The sequence below is a fragment of the Saitoella complicata genome, assembly GCF_001661265.1.
Source record: "Saitoella complicata NRRL Y-17804 unplaced genomic scaffold SAICOscaffold_19, whole genome shotgun sequence".
Lineage (NCBI taxonomy): Eukaryota > Fungi > Ascomycota > Saitoellomycetes > Saitoellales > Saitoellaceae > Saitoella > Saitoella complicata.
Window position 1 is genome coordinate 292,443 of NW_017567010.1, and position 23,048 is coordinate 315,490.

The window sequence follows — 23,048 nt, forward strand, 5'->3', positions numbered from 1 at the left end:
TGTTCTCGATGAGGACAAGCTCGGCGGTGAGAAGGCGACGTTAGAGGACAACGAAGCATTGCTCGACAAGTCCTTCGAGACCTCCTCCGGCGAGTCGGTCGGGGAGACCAGTGACGAGGAGAGTGACGACGATGCTGCATGGGAGACAGTTGATCTAGGAGGATCATCAGCTGCGACTCCTGTCACGGCGGTTACTCCGATCATGCCTCGGAAAGACTTAAATCTCACGCTCGAGAAACACCCAACAAGTATCATGGAAAGGAAGAAGTCGTCTATCACAGCTATGGACAGGACGATCAGGGCTCTCACACATTGTATGCACGTACAGTGTCTTCTTGCTCACGGCAGAATTCGAAATCAATGGATCAATGACGAGGAAGTGAAAGGCATTCTGCTGAGTATGGTACCGCAGTCCGTACTGAGTATCTGGAACCGCGAAGATCCAGATAAGCATTTTAGCCGCCTTCTTGATACCCTCCAGAAATGGTGGCGGATCAAGTTCAAGATCACGAAGCCCGGGCTTAGGAAAGTTGGGTACACCTCTATCGCTTCGAAGGATGAACCGTCTGCGAAGGAGGATCACGTGTACGATGAGGTGTTCAGGTCTATTCATGATTTCCGCGAGACGGCGGCCAAATTGGAGGGAAGTCGTGATCTGGGTGCGCAGCTATTTACTTCTTTGCTGCGGGCGATTGGGATCGATGCCAGGATGGTGTTTTCGCTACAGCCTCTTGGATATGGCTTTGGCAAATTCGAGGATGCGCCAAAACGGAAGAAGAGGAAGGCAAATTATGTGACTACTGTTAATGATTCCGATCTGTCCACTGTTGAATCATCGACGACCGCAAAATTTAAACCAGCTTCGAGGCTCAACGCATCCGAGTTAGATGACAGTCTCAGTGATGCGGACTCCGCCATAAGCGATAGTCTGAACACCTCTAAACGGAATGTCACGCCCAAGAAGAAACCTCCAATACCGGACGCAGACCTTCCCTATCCATTTTTCTGGACGGAAGTCTATTATGAAGGTAAGCGTCAGCAGTGGTTCCCTGTCGAGACGCTCGTCCTACGTAACTGCGATACTTCGAACCCTGATAACTACGAACCCCGTGGCAAGATCGCGGAGGAGAGGCGCATGGTAATGTGCTACGTCGTTGCGTTCGAAGAAGATGGGTGCGCTAAGGACGTCACCATGCGATATGTCAAGAACTTTCCGGGCAAGGCAAAGGCTTTCAGGGTTTGGCCAACGAGCAAAGCACGGGGGAATAAGGTCGAAACTCAGGATTGGTGGAGAGATGTGATTACACCGTTGATGAGGCCTGAGCGCACGGAGAGGGACGAGAAGGAGGATAAGACGTTGCAAAAAGTGACGGAGAAGAAGACAAAGGCGCCGACAACGATTGGAGCGTATAAGGATCATCCTGAGTTCGTGTTGGAGCGGCACTTGAAACGGGAGGAGGCGATGAAGCCAGATGCTAAGCCTGTGCGGGAATTGGCGGTCGGCAAGGGCGAAAAGGCGAAGACGGAGAAGATTTACAGACGAGCTGAGATTGAGCTGGTGTTTGGTGTCGAAGCATGGTACAAGGAGGGAAGGAAAGTCAAGGTTGGCGAGGAGCCATTGAAGAAGGTAAAAGCACGAGCCGTGACGCTTACCCGCAAACGTGAGCACGAGCAACAAATGGCGGAAAATGAGGGACCTGTATTGCAGGGCCTGTATGCAAAGTACCAAACGGAGCTATATCGGCCTCCTCCGGTTGTGAATGGTGCTATTCCAAAGAACTCGTATGGTAATGCAGATTGTTTCGTGCCGACGATGATCCCGGAGGGTGCGATACATTTGCCCCATCGTGGTATTGCGAAGGTTGCGAAGAAGCTTGGGATTGATTATGCGGAGGCAATCACGGGGTTCGAGTTTAAGTCCCAGCGTGCGATCCCTGTTGCCACGGGTGTTCTCGTGGCGACGGAGAACGCTGATATGCTCATGGAGGCGTTCAGGGAGGCTGAGCAGATTCGTCTCGAAAAGGAGAGTGGGAAGAGACAGGCGGAAGCATTGAAGAAGTGGCGGAAATTCATTGTGGGGATGAGGATCAGGGAGAGGTTGAGGGATGAGTATGGGAACGATCATGAGGGGTTAAAGAAGCATGAGGAAAGGCAGAGTGAGTTTGCGCATGTTGAGGAGGATGGAGGTCATGGTGAATTTGTTACTGATGCGCATGTCAAGGATGACGAGGAGAAGGTTGATGCGTTTGGTAGAGATTTTGGTGGAGGGTTTTTGCCCGAGGGCATGGATGTTGAATTATTGCCTGAGAAAAGGGGTGTGTTGGATGAAGGTGGGGGTTTCTTGCCTGAAGGAGATGGGGACGATGACGTTAAACCCGAACCCGAGTTTGAAATCAGTTATGGTGGGGGATTCGTTCCCGATCAAGAACCTACGAAGGCGAATTCACCTATTCGGGAGGAAAGCCCGTCCGCCGGAAGCGATGACACAGAGGTCAGCAAGTATTTCACTGACGTTAAAAGGGCAATGGAAGAGAAACCTAAGGCTCAGAAGAGAGGTACAATGCAGGTTAAAGCAGAGGCAAGTACCACACCGCCCCGGAGGAGTTCACGAGCAACGCGGAATACCAAAAGTATGGTTGAGGCTATGGTAGACGACGCTGTGGATGAAGTGGATGAATAATATCACGCAAAGACTGGCAATGGTAGAATGTGATGGCGTTTGTACTTTTTGTTATGGAGTACCTACCTAGTTGTAATAGCCTACTCCGAGTAAAGATAATGTTTCTTCCTGCACCTTCCTCTTGCAATTCTTTTCACCCAGATCACTCAGCTGTACCAGTCCAAGAACAATAGGATCAGACTTGCCATAATCAGGAACACCAAGATGAACTTGGTTGTACTTGAATTCCTTTCCCTTGCTTTCTTCAGTTGCATGTTTCCCCTCTGCACTTCCTCTGCCGTCATGATCGCCTCATCATACAGCTGATCTGTCAACTCCGTTTGTTGTACCAAATGCTGCACCAACACACTTTGTAGACTGGAAATCTCCATCAATGCTTTCTCCAGGCCTCGCACTTGGTCAAGGGTTGAAGAGAATTCCTCGAGCATAGACTTGTTTCGGATTCCAGAGCTTGGAGTTGTTGTGGTGTCAAGAAAGCCTCGAGCTCTTTTGCAGTAGCGTCGTCAGCTGGGGGAGATGTAGGCCGCAGAGGTTTGCGGTTCTGTGAAGTGGAGACGGGTGTTGCATGGAGCATACTGTAAATCCATCAGTACCGGGAAGCACATGCAGGCTTCGGGGATAAACCTTTTGCTCTTCTCCACCTGCCGCATTACTCGGATTTCCTGTTGCTCCTTCTGCATGCCACTGACTTCCGCTAACTTTTGATTGAGGAACCAGGTCACGCCAGACCGGTGCGCCGATAAGAGGCCGTTATCGTCCTCTTCTGTAGGGTCGCGCAGCCATCGAGACACAAAACCTAGTCTGTTCTCCAGTGCTGTCCTTCGTACTGTTTCATTGCCGTCAGACCGCTGATTTCAGCGGGATTTGTGCTGAGACTAACCTTGTTCTGCCTCCTCTAGCCGTCGTACTTGCTCCAATGACTGGGTCAAGATTATCTTTACCTCATGGTCAATCTCATCTCTCTGCTTGTCTGTGAGATGTCGGATCTCAGATGCCCCGGCGCCGGGTCTAAGTGCGGAGACTGATGTGCCATTTCCACGATGTGATCTTGAGGATGCAGTCGGAATGTTTAGATATGCCTGGCGAACAGAGAGAAGAAAGTTCCGAAGATCCGAAATGTATGCATACTATGAGAATGGTAAATAAGGGCGCACACAAAGGGTCGAGGTACGCACAATCCTCCTGGCTTCCTTCATGTACTCATCTTCAGTGAGAATAAGGCCTGGATGGCGCTTACGTTTGCGTAGGGACGGATCATAAGAGTTCGCTTGTTGATGCTTCTGGGTGAGTGATCGAAAATTGGCGGTTACGTCTGTCATTGTGTTTTAGTCCTGCCAGCTGCTGTGCTTCTCGGGAAATCAATTAGAGTTGCCACCCCACACCTAGCCTCGGGCCCCGCGTTCCGACCGCGACTCCGGACGATTGATGCTCCGAGCACTCCACAAACAATTCTCCTCGAAATCCCTCCACCGATCTCGATACCAAATCATGGACAAAGTGCAACATATCCTCCCCTTTATCTTCTCCAATTACCCAAAGCAGTCCGCTGCCGGATCAGCGGCTCCTCGACCTCCGCTTTTCGTCGGCGTGAGTGGACCGCAGGGGAGTGGGAAGACGACTTTGACAACTGCGTTGGTGGAGAGCTTGAGGGGTGCGCCGTATGGGTTGAGCGTGTGCGCGTTTAGTATTGATGATATCTATCTGTCGTATGAGGATCAACAGGCGTTGAAGAAGGCGCATCCGGAGAACAAGCTCGTCGCGCATCGAGGTACGTTACGAAAAGGATATTCGAATACCTGATCTGAGTTTTCAATTCACAGGAGAACCCGGAACACACGACATCAGCCTCGGCATCTCCACCTTCCGCTCCCTCCACGCCCAACAACCAACCCCAATCCCCTCCTACGACAAATCCGCTCACTCTGGCTCCGGCGACCGTCTCCCCATCACACAATGGGAAACAGCAACCCCACCATTCGATATCGTTATCTTCGAGGGTTGGTGTGTTGGGTTCCGCGCGATTTCGGCGGCGGTGTTGAAAGACAAGTACGAGGCGGCGTGTCGGTCGCGGACAGGGACGTTGCCGAATCACACGCTGGAGGATTTGGAGTTTGTGAATGATAAGCTGAAGGCATACGATGCGTTATGGGATCAACTTGACCTCCTCGTCCATGTCGACGCACAAGACATATCTTACGTCTACAACTGGCGTCTCCAACAAGAACACGCCATGATCGCAGCCCGAGGAAGTGGGATGTCGGATGAGAAGGTGAGGGAGTTCGTGGATGGTTACATGCCGGCGTATGAGCTGTTTGTGGAGACCGTGCGGGAAGGGATCATGGAGCCGAGGAAGCAATTGAGGATCAGGGTGGGCGAGGGGAGGGAGGTGGTGGAGGTCAAGGTGTTGTAGGGAGGTGGGGTGGGGTGGGATACCCGTGATATCTTTTCCTTGCTGGGTATAGAGCAAACCAAAACCATGTGAATTGTGCTCTTCCATTGTGGAATTCCTTCCAAATTGTCGGCCCGACCAGCTCTCCGCACGCCTTATCGCTGAAAAATTCACACCGGTAGGTCCGGATGGCCCGGGCCTCACTTGAAGTGGGGTAATTCAGATCCAAAGCATCACATGGATTGGTGCAAAGACCAGATGACCTTTTCCCATAATTCGGATCACTTGCTGCCCGACATGGAGAGGATATTGTTTCAGATTTTACCGAGAAGGAGGGCGACCTATGGAAGAGCATTGCAAATGAAACGGTCCTGGAGAACGGTTCTATAACCAGGCTCTATACAATATTCCCTGGATCGATGCAGTCGCTGCACACTGAGCAAATCCGATGCGCCATGCTCCCCCGCGATCTAGCCGTGCGCTGCCGACGTCGTGTACGAGTACGCGGCTCACCTCTAAACAGACAACAACACCATCAACCAACCTCCCCCCATTTACCTTCCAATCATCCGCATATACGACCTATCATCTCTCTAAAACTTCACCTAAACGCTCTTACAGCTACCGATAATGCGTATTTCTATCCTTGGCGCGGTTCTCGCGCTCTCTTCCGTCGTCACCTCCTTTCCGACCGGCTTCCAGGACCAGCGGGTGTTGGGCGAGTCTGATCATCTTCGTTTGATTTCCGTTGGTGAAGATCATGCGGAGTGGCTCCCCGAGTCCGCGAAGCTTGAATTGAGGCGTAGTGGTGTCAAGTTCATGGACATCACCGGGTACGAGGATCTAGGTGCATTGAATGCTGAGCGATTCGTCGCAGCTGCGGTCAAGTTCCCTAAGGAGCCTAAGTACCAGGAGGAAGTTGGGCCTGTGCTCAAGAACCTCACCACGAAGAACATGAAGGCGAACTTGGAGATCTTCACGCACTTCCACAACCGATACTACAAGTCGGAGAATGGTGCCGCATCCGGGAAGTGGCTCTACGAGATGGTCAACAAGACCGCTTCTGCTGATCCTAAGATCAAGGTCTCTCAGTTCCACCATCCATGGGGTCAGCACTCCGTCATTGCCCACATCCCCGGAAAGAAGAGCAACAAGACGGTCGTCATTGGTGCCCACCAGGATTCCGCCAACCTCTTCCTCCCTAGCATCCTCTCAGCACCCGGTGCCGACGACGACGGTTCCGGTACCGTCACTACTCTTGAAGCCTTCCGTGCTCTTATCGCCCAGGGCTTCAAGCCTGACAACAACGTCGAGTTCCACTGGTATTCTGCTGAGGAGGGTGGCTTGCTCGGATCTCAAGCCGTCTTTGCCGAGTACGAGAAGCAGCACCGCGATGTCATCGCCATGTTGCAGCAGGACATGACTGGCTACAACGCCAAGACGATCGCTAACGGTGGTCCTGATGCCGTGGGTGTCATTACTGACTTTGTTCACCCCGGCCTCACTGACTTCATCAAGACCATCATCACCGAGTACTGTGACATTGGCTTCACCGAGACCAAGTGTGGATACGCTTGCAGTGACCATGCCAGTGCTTCCAAAGCTGGTTACCCGAGTGCGTTTGTGATCGAGTCTACTTTCGATGACTCGAACAAGAACATTCACACTACGGAGGACACCATTGACAAACTCTCCTTCGAGCACATGTTCCAGCATGCCAAGCTTACTGCGGCTTTTGCTGTTGAGTTGAGTCATCTCTAGATGTTTCCTAACTGTTTACACAATTTCTAGCATGGAAGTGATCATGGGTCTTCGGCATGCAGGGTTTGTTATTTGCCTTCTTAAACCTCGTTAATACATGATGGTCATTTCACATTCGATCACGGTGCACTGACTTGCCAAGCAACGAAGATAATTGAGTAGCGAGTAAAGTGTTTTGCTAACGTGCTAGTAGTATACAAACTCGGTTTTGAAATTGCTCCCAAATGAAAAAAGAGACGCCTGCCTAACCCTCAACCATGAACCGATATTACGAGTAGAGACTGTTAACCCATATGATAGTCTAAGTAGAAATGAGTGTATGGTCGAGCCGCCTAAGCTGAGGGCTTAGTGGGATCGGCCGAATTGGAAGGCTGTGACAATGTCGAGACCTGAGCGGGAGGTTCCGCAGGGCTCGTCTTGTCAACAGCCGGTGCAGTGTTGACATCTGCGGAGGGAGCAGAAGCAGAAGTAGGAACAGGGACCAACTCCTTGGGGTCGGTGGTGCGCTCAGCCGCAGGACCTGTAGGGATGACTAGCGCTGGAGCAGCAGCAGGCTCCGTAGTTGCCGTCGGCACAGAAGAAACACCCGCAGCGGGCGTTTCAACCGAAGCAGACTTCTCCGATACCTCATCAGTAGCATCAGGCTTCTTGTCTCCTTCAGCCACTGCAGGTTGCTCCTCTTCCGACTTCTGCTTCAGCAGTGCAGCCTGTTCCTTCATCTTTCGGTAATCGCTGAGAGAAAACTTCTTGACTACACGCGGAGGTGAAACAGGCCTGGGAGGCTCAGGCGGAGGTGCAGGAGAGGGAGGCGGAACCTCAGCAGCAGGCTTAGGTGGTGGCTGAGCTTGCACCGGGGACAAGACTTCCGGCGAAGGCATAATGGGCGAAGGGACTGATTTCGGAAGAGAGTCTCTGCGAACAAGCATTTGGTAACCAGGCGCAGGCGTCCTCGGGGACATCGCAGCAGGTCCAGTCGGCGCACCCAAGATCGATGGTGTCCTGACAAGTGTAGACCCCGGCGTCTGCGAAGGCCCGGACTTGAGGTAAGGCATCGAAAAGTAGTCCATGGGGCCGGTCTTTGGCGTCTTCAAACCCGGTGTTGCAACCAGCGGGGTTCCGACACCATTCAGTTTCACCAAAGCTGGCTTCCCGAGCGGCGTAGACACAGCTGGTACCGGCTTCTTCGCCAATGCACCGCCAGACAAGTTCGCGAAGAACGACTTTCCCGCACTCAACAACTGTGCCTTAGCAGCCTCAACTTTGCGCTTCTCCTCTTCCTCCGCCTCGCGCTTCTTCCGCTCTTCAGCCTTAATTGCCTCCCGCTTCTTAAGCTCCGCCGCTTCGATGGCTTCACGTTTCTTCTGTTCTTCAGCTTCAGCCTGCTGACGACGCTCGTCTGCCACGGCCTTCTCAGCGAGGTAACGACGCAACCATATCTTCTTGCATGGCAACCTATCGTCGTCATCATCCTGCACAGCAGAAACCGGCTTCTTAAGATTAGCAGCCGCGGCTGCCGCCGCGGCGGCGTTATCTTTCTTCTTCTGTGTAGTACGAATGACACGAGCCGGAACACGGCTAGAAGACTTCGGCCTGTCGCCATCGGGTTCTTCACCCCTTTCCTTTGGCTTGGGCCCCCGTTTCTTGCCTGTATAGACCGTTGCACTCTCCTGACGTTCCAAACGAGCAAGCGCTTCCCGCATCTTCCGCTCCTCGCGTGCACTTAACCCAATGTCATCCACAGCAGGCGAAGAAGACGAGCCCTTGATGCGTTTACGAGAAGTTGTATCGTCGCCATCAAAGAGGGCAACCAGGGCTTCATCGGTACCACGTCGAGAACGCTTGTTCTTGTGCTTCGAGAGCTGAACGGCATCCGTACATACAGCACCCTTCTCACCACAAGAGGCACAGATCTCATCTCCAGGAGCACGTGGCATGACACTCATATCCACGTCCCAAGGAAGGACAAACTCCGCCCCACCCTTCACCTCCGCCGTGGTGACCACCAAGTACCTCACTTCATCAAGCGCTGCAACACGGACGGCTTGAAGGATGATATTCGGAGCACATCCTCTCCGCAAGAATCTCGCCTCATTACCGCATCTCCTGGCATCCACCAAAACGCCTTGCTCTCTCAACATAACAACATTGGGCTTCGGACGCCCAGTGACTTGATATTGGTTGATTGGGTCCGCGACGTAGTCGGCAATAGTAGTAACCTCGCCCCTCATCTCTGCGACGTACTTGCCAGATGCGAATGCACCAGGTGCAAAGACGCCGTAGACAGGTGCGCCGAGATACAAAGTTGGCGTAGATGACTTTCCACTACCGGTTGTTGGAGGCGTCGCCGTACTGAGATCGAGTACACGCACGATTAGCTTTGGGAAGGTGGGGAGTGTTGACAACTCTATCAACGCAGTCGACGAGTCAGCAAGCAGTGCGGCAGCACTGTCACGGACCATGCACTTCTCAATCGGAACAAATTCGGACATGTATGCTCCACCTAAACCGTTGCCGAGCAGTCCCACAACGTTGTCCCTGCTAGGTTCATCGATGTCGACATTTGCTGGCGAGTCTCCCCTGTTCGAGTGCTGCCCGCTACTGCTCGTCGTGGTTTTCTGCGGGTCGCTATGTTGCCGACTGGGTCCTCTTGGCCTCTTCCTCTCCCGCTCAGGTTCTTTCTCCTTCTCTTTCACCGAAGGCACGATATCCTTCGGACTACTGCCGCTGCCGATACTCTTGCCACGCCCATGACCCCGTTCACTCCCTCTCCGTCGCTTTCGCTCCTTCTCCTCCTGTTTGTTGACTCGTTCCAATCTTCTGCGCTGCTTCTCCCTGGCTCGTGCTGCATCGAGTGGGCGGGGCTGACAAAGGTCACATTTGTAATGCTCCGGAAGGTGATCCTTGTCTATTCTAACGCAAACCCAGTGCTGCCATACATAACAGCGTTCGCACTGAATCGTGAAACCATCATCGTCACTGATACTGCAGATGCATCGAATGAGGCCGGAATCCGGGTCGATCGGCTCAGGGAGGGATGCTGGTGCAGGCGCAGTCTTGGCATGTGTAAGTGGCGGGTGACCATTGTGTCTGTATGCAGCGGGTACCGCAGCCCGGGGGTCGGCCGTGGCTACTGGTAGCGGCTGCTGTTGTAATGGGTGATTGTAAGTATCGACTGACATATGCTGATGTGTGTTTATTGACTGATTTCTTAGTTGGGGATCTGTCCCGGTGGGTGTGACGAAGTTGATGGAGGCACGATTTGCTGACCACGACCTTCGTACATTGCCGACCTGGGACGTTGAAAACGCGTAGAACGAGTTGCCGAGTGTTCGGTAAGCTGTTATAGACGCTTGGTTGTCTATAACAGGCTCATAGAATTGCTGAGTGGAAGTGGCGATTCACCGCGTGGACCAGAGAACCGACGGTGAAAACTGTCGAAAAAGGGGTGTCTCCGGGAGTGAATGCGAGGGGACTGAACCTGGCTGAACTCCAAAAAGCTGAAAAGGGAAGCTGAGTCGGTCTGTATGGACGATACCTGTTGAACGGGTATGCGGGATCTGTTGGTCGAGTGGGAGCGGGATTGGTGTTGAGGGGATGCAGCAGCTGGGGCCTCTGCTCCTGTTAAAGTCGAAGTTGCGCACAAGTTCTGAGAGCTGAGCGAAAAATACGCTATTCCATTTTAGAAGTAAGCTGCATACGCCCAGATAAGAAAAAAAGAACGCAGTGAAAGAAGAGTTCGCTGATGAGAGAGTGGGCAGGAGCTGTCAGGCTGTAGTCGTTGTTCATCTGGGCAGTGATGTACCTCTGCATGCTTCACTCTGGCTTCCTGGAGGCATCTTCCGACTCGTAGTGTTTGTGCGGATTACGTTTTGAGCTCAACTGTGTTGCGAACAGCTGACCTGCTGTTGGTCTTTAGCCGCGATTGGCGTGGTTGCCCGGCGAACACCTTGCAGCACGTACAAGTAAACAAAGACCAGCATCCGAAGAAGACGAGAGGATCTACTTCCTCAGGCTCGTAGAGGGCCGTGACCGGTATTAAACCTATCAAGCTTGTCGATGAATGCCTGATTTTGATCGGAGGCTGGTCCGGCCGGATTTTTTTCATCAGCATACATTCCAATAACAATGCCTCAAGACCGCCTGAGGGCCCACCACCCCACTCCGCAGCTCTCAAGAGAGGATGCGAATGCCATCTACATGATTCCTTCTTGTTCTACGGGCTCAGAAATTCCTAAAGTCCAGTCCCCTCGGAAGTTCACCCGCAAATGGCTTAAGAACATGGCTGTCAAGGCCGGCTTTGCAAAGCGCAAGCCGGAGGTGTGGGATGATGATTACGTTCCGCCGACGATCGAAGAAGCAGAGAAGGAACTGAAGAAACGAATTTCCAAGTTTCATATCAGAGAAGAAAGGTTGTTGAAGTTTGGCAAGAAAAATGAGAGGCCAGCGGCACCACCCAAGAATGAGCAACAACCGGCATTGGCAGAGGAGGAAGAATCGTTGATGAGTATGATGGTGAAGCTGCTGCAGCCGAATGGAGTCGATATGGTGAAGACTCCTAAAAATAGCCCACCGGAACGGCGTCAACTGCATTCAACTCCTGCTCAGCCGTTTACGGTAGAGCGACTTTGGAATTGCCTGCCTCATATCCCAGCCTGGCTCACCTACGTCTGGAAATTGGCATTAGTCACATACGGACTTTATATTCTTTCCAGAATCGTCGCGCTCATTGAGGATGTGGTCGGCACATGGCGTGGGCTTGTGGGCATCTGGGGAAGCGTGCTGAAGTGGATTTTCTGGATCAAGTGAGAGCGAACCAAAAATAGAGCTTCGACATAAACTTGAGTAGGATGGACTGGCATTTGCAGCGTGTACGAGTTTCATGGGCTTTTTTCCTTTGGGCATTGGCGTTACTAAGGTGTACCAGTATTACTGCGTTGGGTATTCTATTCTTCCATGTAGTCCTCGTGGCTGACATCCTGCTCCGCCTTAATGACACTCATGCACTTCCACTCTCCGGTAAACGAGGCCTTCCACAAACGTATCCGTCCATCGTCTCCTGCACTGCTCAACACGGTGCCAGTGGCATTCCATGATACTCTCCACACCTCAGCGCCGTGGTCGTCGAGATCCGCAATGCATTCCACTACCCAACGCTTCTCGTCCTCCGCCCGTGCGTACAAGTCTTCTTTAGTCTCAGTGAGCTTGAATACACGAACATGTCCATCCTTGCATGCCGTGGCGATCAGATGGTAAGATCGACCTAGACTTGGACCCCAGCTGACGTCCCGTACAAGGCCCTTGTGGCCCTTCAACTCCAAGTCATCGACCGGCTTCCATTTGCCGGTGGTATTGTCTGTTGAGTAAATCTTGCATGTATCCTGTGCACCCACCGCAAGATAAGGGGATGCCGTCCATCGAGAAGGACACCAGGTCAGACAGAAGGACGATTCAAGTTCACGCGGTGGCCTTGTAGGCAAAGCAGCGAATTCGTCCATCAAAGTCCAGTGCTGGAGGTTATGAGGTTCAAGAGCTGTAACAAGTTCCGTGTCAGGCCTGCTTGATGAAGCGTAACAGCGGCTCTCTCTTACCTTCGTAAATTCTGATATTCGTGTCCGTACTGATTGCAGCGACCTTGAATCCCAGGTGCACAGGCGCAAACCAAACATCCTGTACCGCACCTCTCGCATCGACCAAGCGCGCCTTCTCTGCCCATCTTCGGCCACTGCCCTTCGTCTCATGCTCCTGCTCTTCGAAGATTCGCACTGAGCGGTCCGCACTGCATGTTGCGATAACTTGTCCGTGTTCGGGGTGTGCCCAATTGACGCGGAGGATAGACGCGTCATGAGCCTTGAAAGAGTCGTTGAGCTCCCATTCTCCAGATGTCTCATTCAGATCCCAGATCTTGAGATGGAGGTCCGAAGAACATGTAGCGAGCCTACGACCGTAGAAATCGTAGGAGATATCGTGTATGAGGTCTGCGAAAAACGCGTCAAACAAGAGTAAAATATGAACGGGGTGTAGGCCTACCTTCATGACCTGTGTTGGCGACGCCCTTTCCTTCCATTCTGCTCTTTCTATTGACTCGACTTTCCGTGACGTTTCGTGGTGCCTGCCTGAACCGCGAGCGAATTCGGAAGTCTTCGTTACAGGACACCCGCAATGTCACCTGAATCCAGACGACCAGATGAGAACGCAGAAGAGGATGAGTACGAGGAAGAAGTAAGTCTAGAGAGGTTGGCATTCCGCGCAGGTGTCCTGATAAGCTTTACAGGTTTCATACGTCACCCTGGACTTTGGGTCAAATCCATTGAGTATCGACCAGATTAAGGAGTACCAGCTCATTGTAAGGCATTCGTATCGTTCGGTATGAGTTCAGTACGCTGATTTTGTCGTAGGGTCTGGACTCCAAGACGCCTGTCATCCGCCTGGGACAGAATATCTACCGAGGGACTTGGAATGAGTTGCTCGGCACGGAAATCATATTGGAGAAGGCAGGAGACAGTACGTTCAGCCCTCTGTTGTTCTTCTTCGTAATACTGACATGCATCTTAGCTTCACGAGTTGTAGGACTTTCGAAAGATCGTCTTTTGATGGAACAAGTTCAGTTAAAGCCCAAGGAACAACCGATACCCGAGCAAGCCTCAGCACCACAACCTGTACCATCAACCTCGTCTGTACAGGAACATGCAATGGCTTCGACTGCAGTAGGATATTTACAAAATGCGGCGACGAACGGCGGTGGTACCTATGGTGGAGAGGGACAAGATGTGATGGACACCACCTAAGGCGCTGGGCAAGTGAACGAGACAGAATGTGTTGATACGTTTTCTAATTTGGCTTGGCATATGGCGTTTTTGAAATTCTTGGGAATAAGGTATAATCAATCAATGCATGGAGCTGTCTAATATGCCACGTATCGTGTGCGTAGGTCCTGCCTACGTTGGAAGCATGCAAATATGCAAAAGATCATCGTATACCAGATACCCGCTCCTATTCTCCAATTGCCCTGCGCTCGATACGCAGTGGGTGTGCTTCTATGTATCGTGTCAGTTTCGTCATTTCGCACTGTTGCGTAGCACGTACCCGTATTATATACCCACTCATCCAAGCTCCCTACTCGTGGGTCCGCAAAGATGAGATACAGATACTTTAGCGTCTCCGCCCCAAAATAACTCTCCTGATTGTTCAACCTTCTAGTTCCCTTGTATCCCGTAACGTCCTTGATATCCGAATATCCCCATTCACTCTCACAGTGCTCGCGGATGCTCTCGAAGACTTCCCAGGCCCAATCGGCGTACTTCACATCTCCGGTGATGCGGTAAGCGTAGAAGAGTGATTCCACGTATTCGGGTCTGAGGTGATAGCGAGTATTGGTGGCCCAGAAACCCCAAAGGCTGTACTGGTGTTTCGCGGCGTGCTTGTCCGGCTTCTTGGGGTTGTCATCGGTTGTAGCAATCCATCGCCACCCTTCGGGTCCAAGTTTTGTGCTTGTCTGTTCGTAGACCCACCTGCATCCCTCGATAAGCTCCAGGCCTGCGTCGATATACTCCTGATTACCCAACGCCTTGCCGCCGAGCATAAAGTTTCCACCGGCAAAGCAAGCAAGGTGCTCGCTAGTGGAGTCTCTGTTGCCGAAGCGCCATTCTCCGATGAACTTCTTCGGATTGGTCTTGTGGTTGGTTTGGGAGATGAGCATGACCTTGGCAGCATGTACGGCCTGAGTCCAAGCATGCCGGTATTGCTCAGTGGATGGCGTCTTGGGCGCCATCAGCCATGCTTTGATAAGGTACTGCGATGAGTTCGGGTTAGTGCTGGTAGAGACGAGGAACAGAGGGGACTACCTCGTAGTACGAGTCTGATTTTGCTCCCCATGACATGTGGTCTGACATCTGTCTACCGCTCATGATATCCACCGGGGTCGCGACAAGTCCTCCAGTACGCTCAAATCCGAACGAATGAGGGGGTGGGTTCACCAGTAATGACCACGCTCGGCTTGCCTATCGTCATCTGGTCAGTCGGCCGGATGTTGACACCAGCAAGGTTATAGACATACATTCCGTACGTAGACGTCGTCACCCGTGAGCACCGATAACTTGGCATACTCGAGCCAGTTTGTTCCAATATTGGCAATATCCCCGGCAACAGCTCCCGACCTGTAACGAGTCAGCCACGGAATTCAACTGCATGCCCACATCACCCACCTTGTCCCTCTATCCTCAATATGCCCCTTCTTCTGCGCAAAATCAACCCCAGGGTACAACATCCCCGTCGGCGAACCAAACCCCGGTCCAATCTGATCCGCTAAAATCTTTGCCTGCCTCAGCAACCCCTTCTGTAAGTCCTTCACCTTGCCCCGAGGTAGTGACGCTGTCGGGAGAAGATCGTGGGCGGAGAGGAGACCGCCAACGTAGCGTATGATGGTTTCGAAGGGGTCAACGCGGCCGTTTTCATGTGTTTTTGTGAAGTCAACTTTGAGGGTGTGTTCGATGGAGCGCAGGGCTTCTGGGATGAGGCCCATGAGGAGACAGGTCTGCACAGTCCAGTCAGTATCGTGACCAAAAAAGGTCTTCTTCAGCGTGCACGTACGTCAATTGAGTCCACGATAGTAGCGCCCCATCCATTCCTACACCTTCCAGTCAGTTGCGACTCCCCGTAAGTGACGAGATCCGACGCACCTCGAATTCGCAGGCTCACCAGTCTCCGGCAGCACTTCATCATGACCCCACGCTCGCTTGTTATACAGCTCCAGATGTCTCATATACATACCTTTCACTTCCATAGCTCGCGCCCTATCCCCTCCTTTACCAGGAGGAAAGTCATATTGGATCTTGCCGTAAGGATTTGACGGGGAAGGATATCCTGAGGAGCTCGGTGAAGAAAAGCTATAAAGAAGGCCAACGATGACCGCAAAGGAAAGAATGGCAAGTCGGGAGCGCCGTATTGGAATGCCGTTCATCCTGGGCGAATAACTGGTGGGAAGGCCGTTTAACGGGGTCGTTCGCATTCTCGAGAACTTCGAAATAAGGTTCGCTAGGTGCTGCATGGCGCCAAGCCCTGTGTAACGTAGATCGATGAATCCGGAAATTGCTTACGATAGAAAACTGTGAATTGATACATTGTTACCGTGTGGCTAACTTGTTTTGATTCGCATGGTTATTGGCGAGTGCGGCGCCACGAAGTTTGGAAGTAATGATTGATGAGTGACCATGCAAGTACGTACAGTACTGTATGGTACGGGTATATCATGTGCTGTCCTTATAACATCTAGCGATACTTCCATCCTCCTCGACATTCACATGCATATCAGTTCTCCTCTGTTTGTCCTTTTACTCTCTCTGCAACATCACCATACCTCCCAAACCAGCCAACAAAGCGTACTTCATCCACGGATAATCGTTCAGCCTAAGTCTCTGTAAGCAATGATTCAACCCCATACTTAGTTTCATTACTTACATGATTGTAACCATTCCAACGTACGGCACGAAGCCCCGGACCATGCCAACAACTTCGGACTCACGAGACAGGTGTGTCTGACCGCGTGCGTAGAGCTCGAGATCATCGGTAGGGTTGTTGTCACCCTTCGTAAGAAGCTTCTGATCCGCGAGGTCGGAAATCAGACTGCAAATCGCGTTAACTCTCCGCGCATAACGTATCAAGATTCTTCAGCTCACCTGTCGTGCGTCCTCATGACACGATGCACAATCGGAATTGGACGACCCTTGACTTCGTACACAACGATATCTCCAACCTGAGCCTTCTCGGCACGATTGCTCAAGAACAGAAGATCACCCCGCTGGAAAGCAGGTTCCATGGATCCACTCAACACCACCACGATGGGCGAGGAGGAATTGGTGTACAATGAGAGGCCCTTCCATAGCGCGAAGGCTGTCGTGAGGACCAGAAGGAAATTGAGGAATTGGCCTGCTTGTTGTCGAATGTTCATCCTGGTTGACTTTGGGACTTCCAATTGCTTTGGTGGTGAGTTTGAGTGTGGGAGTGTCTCAGGGAGCTGTCCGGGACGCGCGCCTGTACCGGTAGAGTTGGATATCATGATTGATGGTGACCCTTGCGGAATGTCTAGGCAAATTCTCCTTTCAATTACAAATGTTTCCGGTGCATTTTGTTCTCTTGCGGTCTCCGACATCTGCTACTATTTTTAGCGACTGTCAACTGAACTTTCGGCGTGAAATGAATCCTCGGTCGCAACTCGCGAAGTCGAATCCAAAGCGCGTGCGAACCGCAACCTCCTCGGTCCATACACCATGTCAATCCATGAGAAGCTCTTCCCATCCTCTCTCGATCTTATTCCCCTTGCCGATGCCGAATCCATCGAAGAAGACACCTCTACCCTCTTCGCTTCCTCCTCCTTCTCTTCCGAGAACTCTGGCCTCGGCATGCTCTCCTCCAATACCAACCTCCTTCATCTGACAGTCCATCTTCCTCCGCCGTATGGCGACAGAGGGTTAGAGATCGCGCAGAGCCCAAGCGGGTTGCGGGAGAAGGGGTCTACGACTGGAAATGCTGTGTGGAGGGTAACGCCGCCGCTGGTGGAGTGGGTTATGGAGAATGAGTGGTTCTCATCGTTGTTGAGCAGCGAGAGTACAACTGTGCTTGAGCTTGGAGCGGGTGTTGCCGGAATTTTGCCTGCGGTGCTGGCACATAGGGTCAAAACGTATGTTGCAACGGATCATTCACAGCAAATTCTAAAGATCCTGCGGCGTAACATTGAGGAAAACCTAGTTCTACTGAATGCGACCACGAGCGGCAAGAAAAAGAAGGCGTCTACGGAGAAGGCAGATATCATGGACCGTGTGATTATTGACGACCTGGAGTGGCTTCACCCACCAACAGCATACCTCCCTTCCCTTTCCTCCATGACCAAGGGCACAGGGTTTTCAATCATCTTTGCATGTGATACAATCTATAACGAAGCACTCATCACCCCTCACGTATCAACTCTGCACCACATCTGCTCAACCCGTCCCGCCGATCTACCACCAACCCTTGTCATGGTTGCTACCGAGCTGCGGTCATATGAAGTGCATACCGAATTCTTGCAAGAATGGACAGAGAGCGGGTTTGAGGTCTACCGTGTTAGCGAGGACGCCTTGAGTGATAACTTGAAGGAGGGATTTGCTGTGTATATCGGCGCTCTGAGGCGATGAGATGTCTCTCATTTAACCCCGAAGAGATGGAAATCGAGGTTTGATGGGCGAAAATGTCTCGTCGTCGTCGATGGACATGTCCAAGTCGGACAAGCCCTGCGGTGTCGTGCTTATTGGCGGCGTCATCGGGTTATTCTCAAAAGCGAGCGCCCGTGGAGGGTTCGAAAGCGATGGAGGAGCTGGCGTAGCGTGGAACGACGCAGGCGTCAACCCTGGACTGTCATCGATGACAAAGTCGACGATGTTGTCGCATATTTGGTCCAATTCGGTCCTTGGCCTTGGCTCTGGTTTGGAATCGAGCTTGGGCTTTCGCGGCGCTGTCTTGGTTGAAGCCTGTAGGATCGGTTTTGCCGTACGGCTCTTGGGCCTGGGTATAGCTGACGGCAGCGGTCTCCACTCGGTCTCGTGCTCCGAAGATGCGTGTGCATCCTGCATCTCCTCACCTATATCGGTTGACGGAAACGGGATTTGCGCCGGAGTTTTGGAATGGTTTCTCTTCTCCGTCAAGGCATTCAGATCGTTCTTGAGAGATGTCAGTATGGATAGATGGCGATCGTGCTGAACCTGAACGCGATCGAGGTTATCAGACTGCTGAATCACTTTATCCATGTTCACATCCAATCCTCCATTTGACTTGCCTGCCTTACTCGGCTGCTCCTTAGACTTCTCCTTTAGTCTTGCGCACTCCCTTTCCAGCGCCTTCTGAGTGGCCTTTCTCTTCCTCAATGCGTCTTGCAGATTCTGGTATGCATCAACTCGCGTTCCGCTTCCCCTGGACTCTTCGATATTGTACAACTCCTCGGGGCTCATTGCATCATAAGCCTCATTTGGGCGGACGAGATTGGGAATGGTACCGGTGTTTCGTAGCGAATTGACCCAACATGCATCGCCAGTCCATTGACTTGTGAACGTCTGGAGGAGATGCTCATGTTGTTGACGTAAGACTTGTAACTCTGCAGCAGACATGTCCGAGAGATTGCCCACGTCTTCAATACGTTGCTCGACGTCCTTTTCCTTTGCGTCGAGAGCTGCGGAGAACGTTGCTGCTGCTTCCTCTGCCTGCTCACGTACAGTCTGCAATGAATGCAGCCGTTGCGTTTGCTGACTGACGCTCTGTTGTAGTTCACTGGCACTCAGAGTGGGCGCCGCCTGACCAAGTTTGAGAATGTCGCATTGGCTTGGCAACCCACGCATCAATGATTCGCGTAAGACATAGGAAGAGAACGCTAGGATCAATTCCTCGTATCGTTCACCCTGACAATCCTCAAGTAGACTTCGTCGAACAATAGTCGGACCAAGTGCGCCGCTCTGTTTGAGGTCGGACAGCCACTTGAACGCAACATTGCGGAACTCTTTGCTCTGAATCGGCTGATATATCGGCCAACATTGGTCGAAGCGCTGTACAACGAGCAAATTAGCTTCGAATGAATGACGAGCAACGCATTGTGTGTACCTTTCTGCACTCGCCCAGACTCAACTCCTTGAATAAATGGTACACGATGACCTCCATCGCCTTTCCCTTGTTTTTCACGCTCGTAAAGGTCTCGGGCGCAATGTCCAGCTCATGTTCCTTCTGTGCTTTGTCCAACACACCCAACAACCTCAAATTGTCCAATATCAAGTGCCTCACTTCTCTCATAATTGTTGACGTCTTCGTTACAGGGGAGGATTTGTACGAGCCTGCGTGCCTGAGACTGGATTCGGCAAACCTGAACACCAACCAGAAAGAACAATACGATGTCTGGAGCAGCAAAGAGTCCGTTGGCTTACTTCCACTTGTTGACCAGGTTAAAGACCACCCCACGAACGGGCTGGGTCAACCACAATGTTCCTAATCCAGGTGTGTTGGTTCGCCACTTTGCACGTTTCTCGGTGTTTACTGACGCGTTACTCTGCTAGAATCCATTGCGTACGTGTTCTGATTGTAGGGCAGGGTTGAGAAGCCTTATTGACGCGTCGGGGATGATAGGGACCACATGTACCGCATGGGAATGATCACAATGCTCTGTCCCGACGCTACCATCAACAAAGACCGTTGTGTGAAGATTGCGCTGGTACACGACGTCGCTGAAGCCATCGTTGGAGATATCACACCTCTCGACGGTGTTTCGAAGGGTACGCCACATCTCTCGAGTCGCTGCTCATGACGTGAACACTGATTGGATGGACACAGAGGACAAACACCGCCTCGAACTAGAAGCCATGCACAAAATCACAAAGGAACTCCTCCCACCATCGATGTCCGTCCAATCCGACGAAATCATGTCCCTCTGGGAGGAATACGAGAACTGCAGTACGAAAGAAGCACGATTCGTCAAGGACGTCGATAAGTTTGAGCTTTTGTTACAGGCGGTGGAGTATGAGCGGGCGGGCAAGGGAGATATGGATTTGGAGCAGTTTTATGGGGTGTATAATGCAATCAAGTTGGATTTCATGAAGGAGTGGGCGGATGAGGTGTTGAAGGAGAAGGAGGAGATGTGGGAGGAGTTTAAGATGGCGAAGGCGAATGGGTCTGCATAAGCAAGTTGACCGTGTTGGGCGGGATAGATATTGGATGGGGGTAATGAAGGGGTATCATATGGTTTGCATTTTGCTCTAGATTTGCAATATAACACGGATGGTGATATAACCTCTATATGCGACTGTCTTTTGTCTTTCTCTTAGCAGATCTTCCTTCCATGATCCCATTCGTAGATGAGGTATGCAAAATTGTACCGGATCAGCAAACCCAACGAGCAACAAAGCACCTGTACACCCATGATTGTCAATGCCAAGATATCCTCACGCATAGGACCCAGTCGGACCAGGATGAGGTTGATGATTGTCAGGTTCGTCGCCTCCACAATCTCGCCTTTTTCGCCGTGAACAATGGTAACCATTCCCAGTTTCTGCAACAACTCCAACAGCAGAACCGTCATACCCTTCGGCGTCTTGGTGAACTTCACCCTCGACTGCTCCAATTTTCCCGTCTTCGGGTTCAACCGTGGGAGTCGATGTCTCGGGTTCTCCACGATACCGAAAAGTTGCGGCGAGGAGTAGAGAAAATTTAAGATCTGTGGGATGAAGAAGAGAAGCAAGGTCTTGCTAAAATGACCCAGGATACCGACGACGGCGAAGGTCATGCCTGCAAAGTAGCAGTAAGTGTCACCCACGAATACCCGGGCGGGGAACCAATTCCATTTCAGTAAGCCGAGGGTGACGCCGACGAATGGCGCCATGAAATAGAGTGAAAGGAGGTGAGAGTCGTGGGCGGGGTGGAGAGGTTTGACGAGGTACGGAATGTCGTTCCCGACGACGAACAGAGCGATGATGAGGGATTGCCCGGCTTCGATACCATTCACGCCAGCGAGAATATTGATGGAGTTTGTGCAGAAGATTGTTAGGGCGGCCATGTATGCGTAGTAAAGCCAACCTATATCATGACGTTAGCACCTGTGAAAGTAGGCGACGCGGATCACGACATACCGAGATCCACCAAGTCACCGAGCCATTGACGGAGTTGCATTGGGACTACGACGTGCGTGACACCGAAATCGACGTAGTAGACTGCGAGGATTGGGATTGCTGCGAGGAGAGGCATGAACAGTTTATGCCGCCAGCGGATGTCGAAGAGGTCATCGGCGACGCCAAGCATGATCATGCTTTGTAAACTCAAGATCGCGGAAAGGTACTCGCCGAGTTTGTTGTGCGGGAATGGGTGGAAAAAACCTTCGTCTGCGGGATGAATCTCAATTTCGACTTCCCTGTTCCCTCCTCCGGAGGTGAGTGCGGCAAAGTGGTGGTAGAACGCGAAGGGTATGAAGAGGAGCATACACGCCAGGTAAACGAATGCGGTGACTGCACCCATTGTTTCCGGAATGACTGGCGTACCAAGTTTGTTGAGGTCCTTCCCTTTGAAGCCAGCTTTGATGAATGCATCGCCGAGGAGAGGGATGAGTGTGTATGTCGAAATGAACGCAAGGATCGCGAAACCAAGGGAGGAGATGAGAGGACTCTTTTGAGGATTGAAGAGGAGAGCTGCACTCAATGCCGTCCCTGCTAGTAGTAATAGTCGCCTTGTCATGGCCATGGTAGCATTTATTCCGTGCCCTTTCTTCACGGGTGTTGAGGTCGCCCCTCGCACGGACTCACTGGGCAACGTGTCGCGACTCCAACGCGCTGCAACCGTGCCCTGTGGCTTCGTACGCACAGAAACTCTAAATGACCGAAAACATGCAATTGGCAAAAAGACAGTTGAGGAAGGCTGTTCAAAGGATCCTAGACAATGTGAACGATGAGACAATAGCCAAGCAATGTGAGCGAATCTCTCCTTGGTCACTTGGATCGATGTTGACGGCGAGATCAGCGAGAGCGGTGACGGCGGCGTTACTGGCATTACCGGCATTCCGGGATGCAAAACGGATAAGCGTCTTTCTATCTATGCCGAAGCATGAGATTCAGACGCTTGATATAGCATCTGCGGTGCTGCAGCAAGGTAGGCTGGGGTGCCGCCTGATAATCTCATCGCTCACCATGTCTACAGGCAAGTTCCTTTTCGTACCACGCATCAACGCCTCAACTATGTCAATGGTACCAATATCATCCGTATCATCCCTTACGGCGCTTCCCCGGAACAAATGGGGTATCCCTGAGCCCACAGAAGAGGATCCAGCAGAAGAAGCATTATCAACAGGCGGTTTGAATTTGATTGTAGTCCCGGCAGTCGCTTTCGATCGGGATATGGCAAGGCTGGGACACGGGAAAGGATACTATGATAAGTACATAAAAGCGTGCGAGGAGAAAATGGGACGGAGACCTTTGCTGGTGGGTTTGTGTTTGGAGGAGCAGGTGGTGGAGGTTGGAAAAATTCCTATGACGGATTGGGATGAGAGGGTTGATATGGTAGTGCTCGGTGATGGAAGTGTAATGAGACGATGAAGCGAGTACAGACTTCTGCTGTTGTATAAACATGTAGATCCAAGCGTCGTACTGCTGAAACGATTCCGGAACCGTAATCTTAGGGCTTGGTTATCCCTTGTCACCAATGCTCAGCCCAATCCGACCCTATCTGAGG

General features: G+C 51.8%; 14 protein-coding genes across 14 annotated transcripts; 8 read left to right on the forward strand and 6 right to left on the reverse strand.

The window, feature by feature from the left end:
• Positions 1–253: 253 nt before the first annotated feature.
• On the forward strand, positions 254–2,541 carry SAICODRAFT_36332 (Rad4-domain-containing protein; the record flags this gene model as incomplete). The annotated part of the gene is made up of 4 exons (XM_019168491.1): positions 254–784; positions 962–1,015; positions 1,043–2,330; positions 2,534–2,541. 4 exons carry the CDS (start codon positions 254–256, stop codon positions 2,539–2,541), a joined length of 1,881 nt encoding a protein of 626 aa, XP_019022730.1.
• A 285-nt stretch (positions 2,542–2,826) lies between these two features.
• SAICODRAFT_36333 (uncharacterized protein) lies at positions 2,827–3,999 on the reverse strand (the record flags this gene model as incomplete). Its single annotated transcript, XM_019168492.1, has 5 exons — positions 2,827–3,074; positions 3,113–3,255; positions 3,305–3,506; positions 3,561–3,807; positions 3,856–3,999. The coding sequence occupies 5 exons, from the start codon at positions 3,997–3,999 to the stop codon at positions 2,827–2,829; spliced, it is 984 nt and encodes a 327-aa protein (XP_019022731.1).
• Positions 4,000–4,168: 169 nt separating this feature from the next.
• SAICODRAFT_20636 (P-loop containing nucleoside triphosphate hydrolase protein) lies at positions 4,169–5,168 on the forward strand (the record flags this gene model as incomplete). Its single annotated transcript, XM_019166295.1, has 2 exons — positions 4,169–4,448; positions 4,501–5,168. 2 exons carry the CDS (start codon positions 4,169–4,171, stop codon positions 5,088–5,090), a joined length of 870 nt encoding a protein of 289 aa, XP_019022732.1. The 3' UTR covers positions 5,091–5,168.
• Positions 5,169–5,699: 531 nt separating this feature from the next.
• Positions 5,700–6,830, forward strand: SAICODRAFT_8915 (aminopeptidase; the record flags this gene model as incomplete). The annotated part of the gene is made up of 1 exon (XM_019171613.1): positions 5,700–6,830. One exon carries the CDS (start codon positions 5,700–5,702, stop codon positions 6,828–6,830), a length of 1,131 nt encoding a protein of 376 aa, XP_019022733.1.
• A 3,963-nt stretch (positions 6,831–10,793) lies between these two features.
• Positions 10,794–11,835, forward strand: SAICODRAFT_31241 (uncharacterized protein). The gene has a single exon (XM_019167876.1). The coding sequence runs from the start codon at positions 10,956–10,958 to the stop codon at positions 11,634–11,636; it is 681 nt and encodes a 226-aa protein (XP_019022734.1). The 5' UTR covers positions 10,794–10,955; the 3' UTR covers positions 11,637–11,835.
• SAICODRAFT_26704 (WD40 repeat-like protein) lies at positions 11,774–12,894 on the reverse strand (the record flags this gene model as incomplete). The annotated part of the gene is made up of 3 exons (XM_019166966.1): positions 11,774–12,360; positions 12,419–12,805; positions 12,858–12,894. 3 exons carry the CDS (start codon positions 12,892–12,894, stop codon positions 11,774–11,776), a joined length of 1,011 nt encoding a protein of 336 aa, XP_019022735.1.
• Positions 12,895–12,983: 89 nt separating this feature from the next.
• Positions 12,984–13,615, forward strand: SAICODRAFT_72566 (uncharacterized protein; the record flags this gene model as incomplete). Its single annotated transcript, XM_019170780.1, has 4 exons — positions 12,984–13,049; positions 13,102–13,173; positions 13,226–13,331; positions 13,383–13,615. The coding sequence occupies exons 1-4, from the start codon at positions 12,990–12,992 to the stop codon at positions 13,613–13,615; spliced, it is 471 nt and encodes a 156-aa protein (XP_019022736.1). The 5' UTR covers positions 12,984–12,989.
• A 205-nt stretch (positions 13,616–13,820) lies between these two features.
• Positions 13,821–15,609, reverse strand: SAICODRAFT_8920 (alpha-mannosidase; the record flags this gene model as incomplete). The annotated part of the gene is made up of 7 exons (XM_019171617.1): positions 13,821–13,864; positions 13,914–14,619; positions 14,672–14,827; positions 14,884–14,983; positions 15,032–15,360; positions 15,417–15,453; positions 15,506–15,609. The coding sequence occupies 7 exons, from the start codon at positions 15,607–15,609 to the stop codon at positions 13,821–13,823; spliced, it is 1,476 nt and encodes a 491-aa protein (XP_019022737.1).
• A 547-nt stretch (positions 15,610–16,156) lies between these two features.
• SAICODRAFT_20643 (signal peptidase I) lies at positions 16,157–16,808 on the reverse strand (the record flags this gene model as incomplete). The annotated part of the gene is made up of 3 exons (XM_019166296.1): positions 16,502–16,808; positions 16,284–16,448; positions 16,157–16,232 (listed from the first exon to the last, which is right to left on the reverse strand). Exons 1-3 carry the CDS (start codon positions 16,771–16,773, stop codon positions 16,157–16,159), a joined length of 513 nt encoding a protein of 170 aa, XP_019022738.1. The 5' UTR covers positions 16,774–16,808.
• Positions 16,809–17,092: 284 nt separating this feature from the next.
• Positions 17,093–17,995, forward strand: SAICODRAFT_26707 (uncharacterized protein; the record flags this gene model as incomplete). Its single annotated transcript, XM_019166967.1, has 1 exon — positions 17,093–17,995. The coding sequence occupies one exon, from the start codon at positions 17,093–17,095 to the stop codon at positions 17,993–17,995; it is 903 nt and encodes a 300-aa protein (XP_019022739.1).
• A 12-nt stretch (positions 17,996–18,007) lies between these two features.
• On the reverse strand, positions 18,008–19,634 carry SAICODRAFT_8923 (uncharacterized protein; the record flags this gene model as incomplete). The annotated part of the gene is made up of 2 exons (XM_019171620.1): positions 18,008–19,393; positions 19,449–19,634. The coding sequence occupies 2 exons, from the start codon at positions 19,632–19,634 to the stop codon at positions 18,008–18,010; spliced, it is 1,572 nt and encodes a 523-aa protein (XP_019022740.1).
• Positions 19,635–19,687: 53 nt separating this feature from the next.
• Positions 19,688–20,590, forward strand: SAICODRAFT_95280 (metal dependent phosphohydrolase). The gene is made up of 4 exons (XM_019171969.1): positions 19,688–19,835; positions 19,895–19,904; positions 19,965–20,110; positions 20,169–20,590. The coding sequence occupies exons 1-4, from the start codon at positions 19,733–19,735 to the stop codon at positions 20,513–20,515; spliced, it is 606 nt and encodes a 201-aa protein (XP_019022741.1). The 5' UTR covers positions 19,688–19,732; the 3' UTR covers positions 20,516–20,590.
• On the reverse strand, positions 20,561–22,116 carry SAICODRAFT_20647 (uncharacterized protein). Its single transcript, XM_019166297.1, has 2 exons — positions 21,461–22,116; positions 20,561–21,407 (listed from the first exon to the last, which is right to left on the reverse strand). Exons 1-2 carry the CDS (start codon positions 22,062–22,064, stop codon positions 20,656–20,658), a joined length of 1,356 nt encoding a protein of 451 aa, XP_019022742.1. The 5' UTR covers positions 22,065–22,116; the 3' UTR covers positions 20,561–20,655.
• A 67-nt stretch (positions 22,117–22,183) lies between these two features.
• SAICODRAFT_72572 (5-formyltetrahydrofolate cyclo-ligase-like protein) lies at positions 22,184–22,912 on the forward strand (the record flags this gene model as incomplete). Its single annotated transcript, XM_019170781.1, has 2 exons — positions 22,184–22,289; positions 22,341–22,912. Exons 1-2 carry the CDS (start codon positions 22,196–22,198, stop codon positions 22,910–22,912), a joined length of 666 nt encoding a protein of 221 aa, XP_019022743.1. The 5' UTR covers positions 22,184–22,195.
• Between the last annotated feature and the right edge of the window lie 136 nt (positions 22,913–23,048).

Coding starts and splice junctions, on each gene's coding strand:
- SAICODRAFT_20647 (XM_019166297.1), bottom strand. CDS start 22,064: ATGGCCATGACAAGGCGACTATTACTACTAGCAGGGACGGCATTGAGT. Junction 21,408..21,460: donor CGGTGACTTGGTGGATCTCG/GTATGTCGTGAT, acceptor GTCATGATATAG/GTTGGCTTTACTACGCATAC.
- SAICODRAFT_95280 (XM_019171969.1), top strand. CDS start 19,733: ATGTCTGGAGCAGCAAAGAGTCCGTTGGCTTACTTCCACTTGTTGACC. Junction 20,111..20,168: donor TCTCGACGGTGTTTCGAAGG/GTACGCCACATC, acceptor GGATGGACACAG/AGGACAAACACCGCCTCGAA.
- SAICODRAFT_31241 (XM_019167876.1), top strand. CDS start 10,956: ATGCCTCAAGACCGCCTGAGGGCCCACCACCCCACTCCGCAGCTCTCA.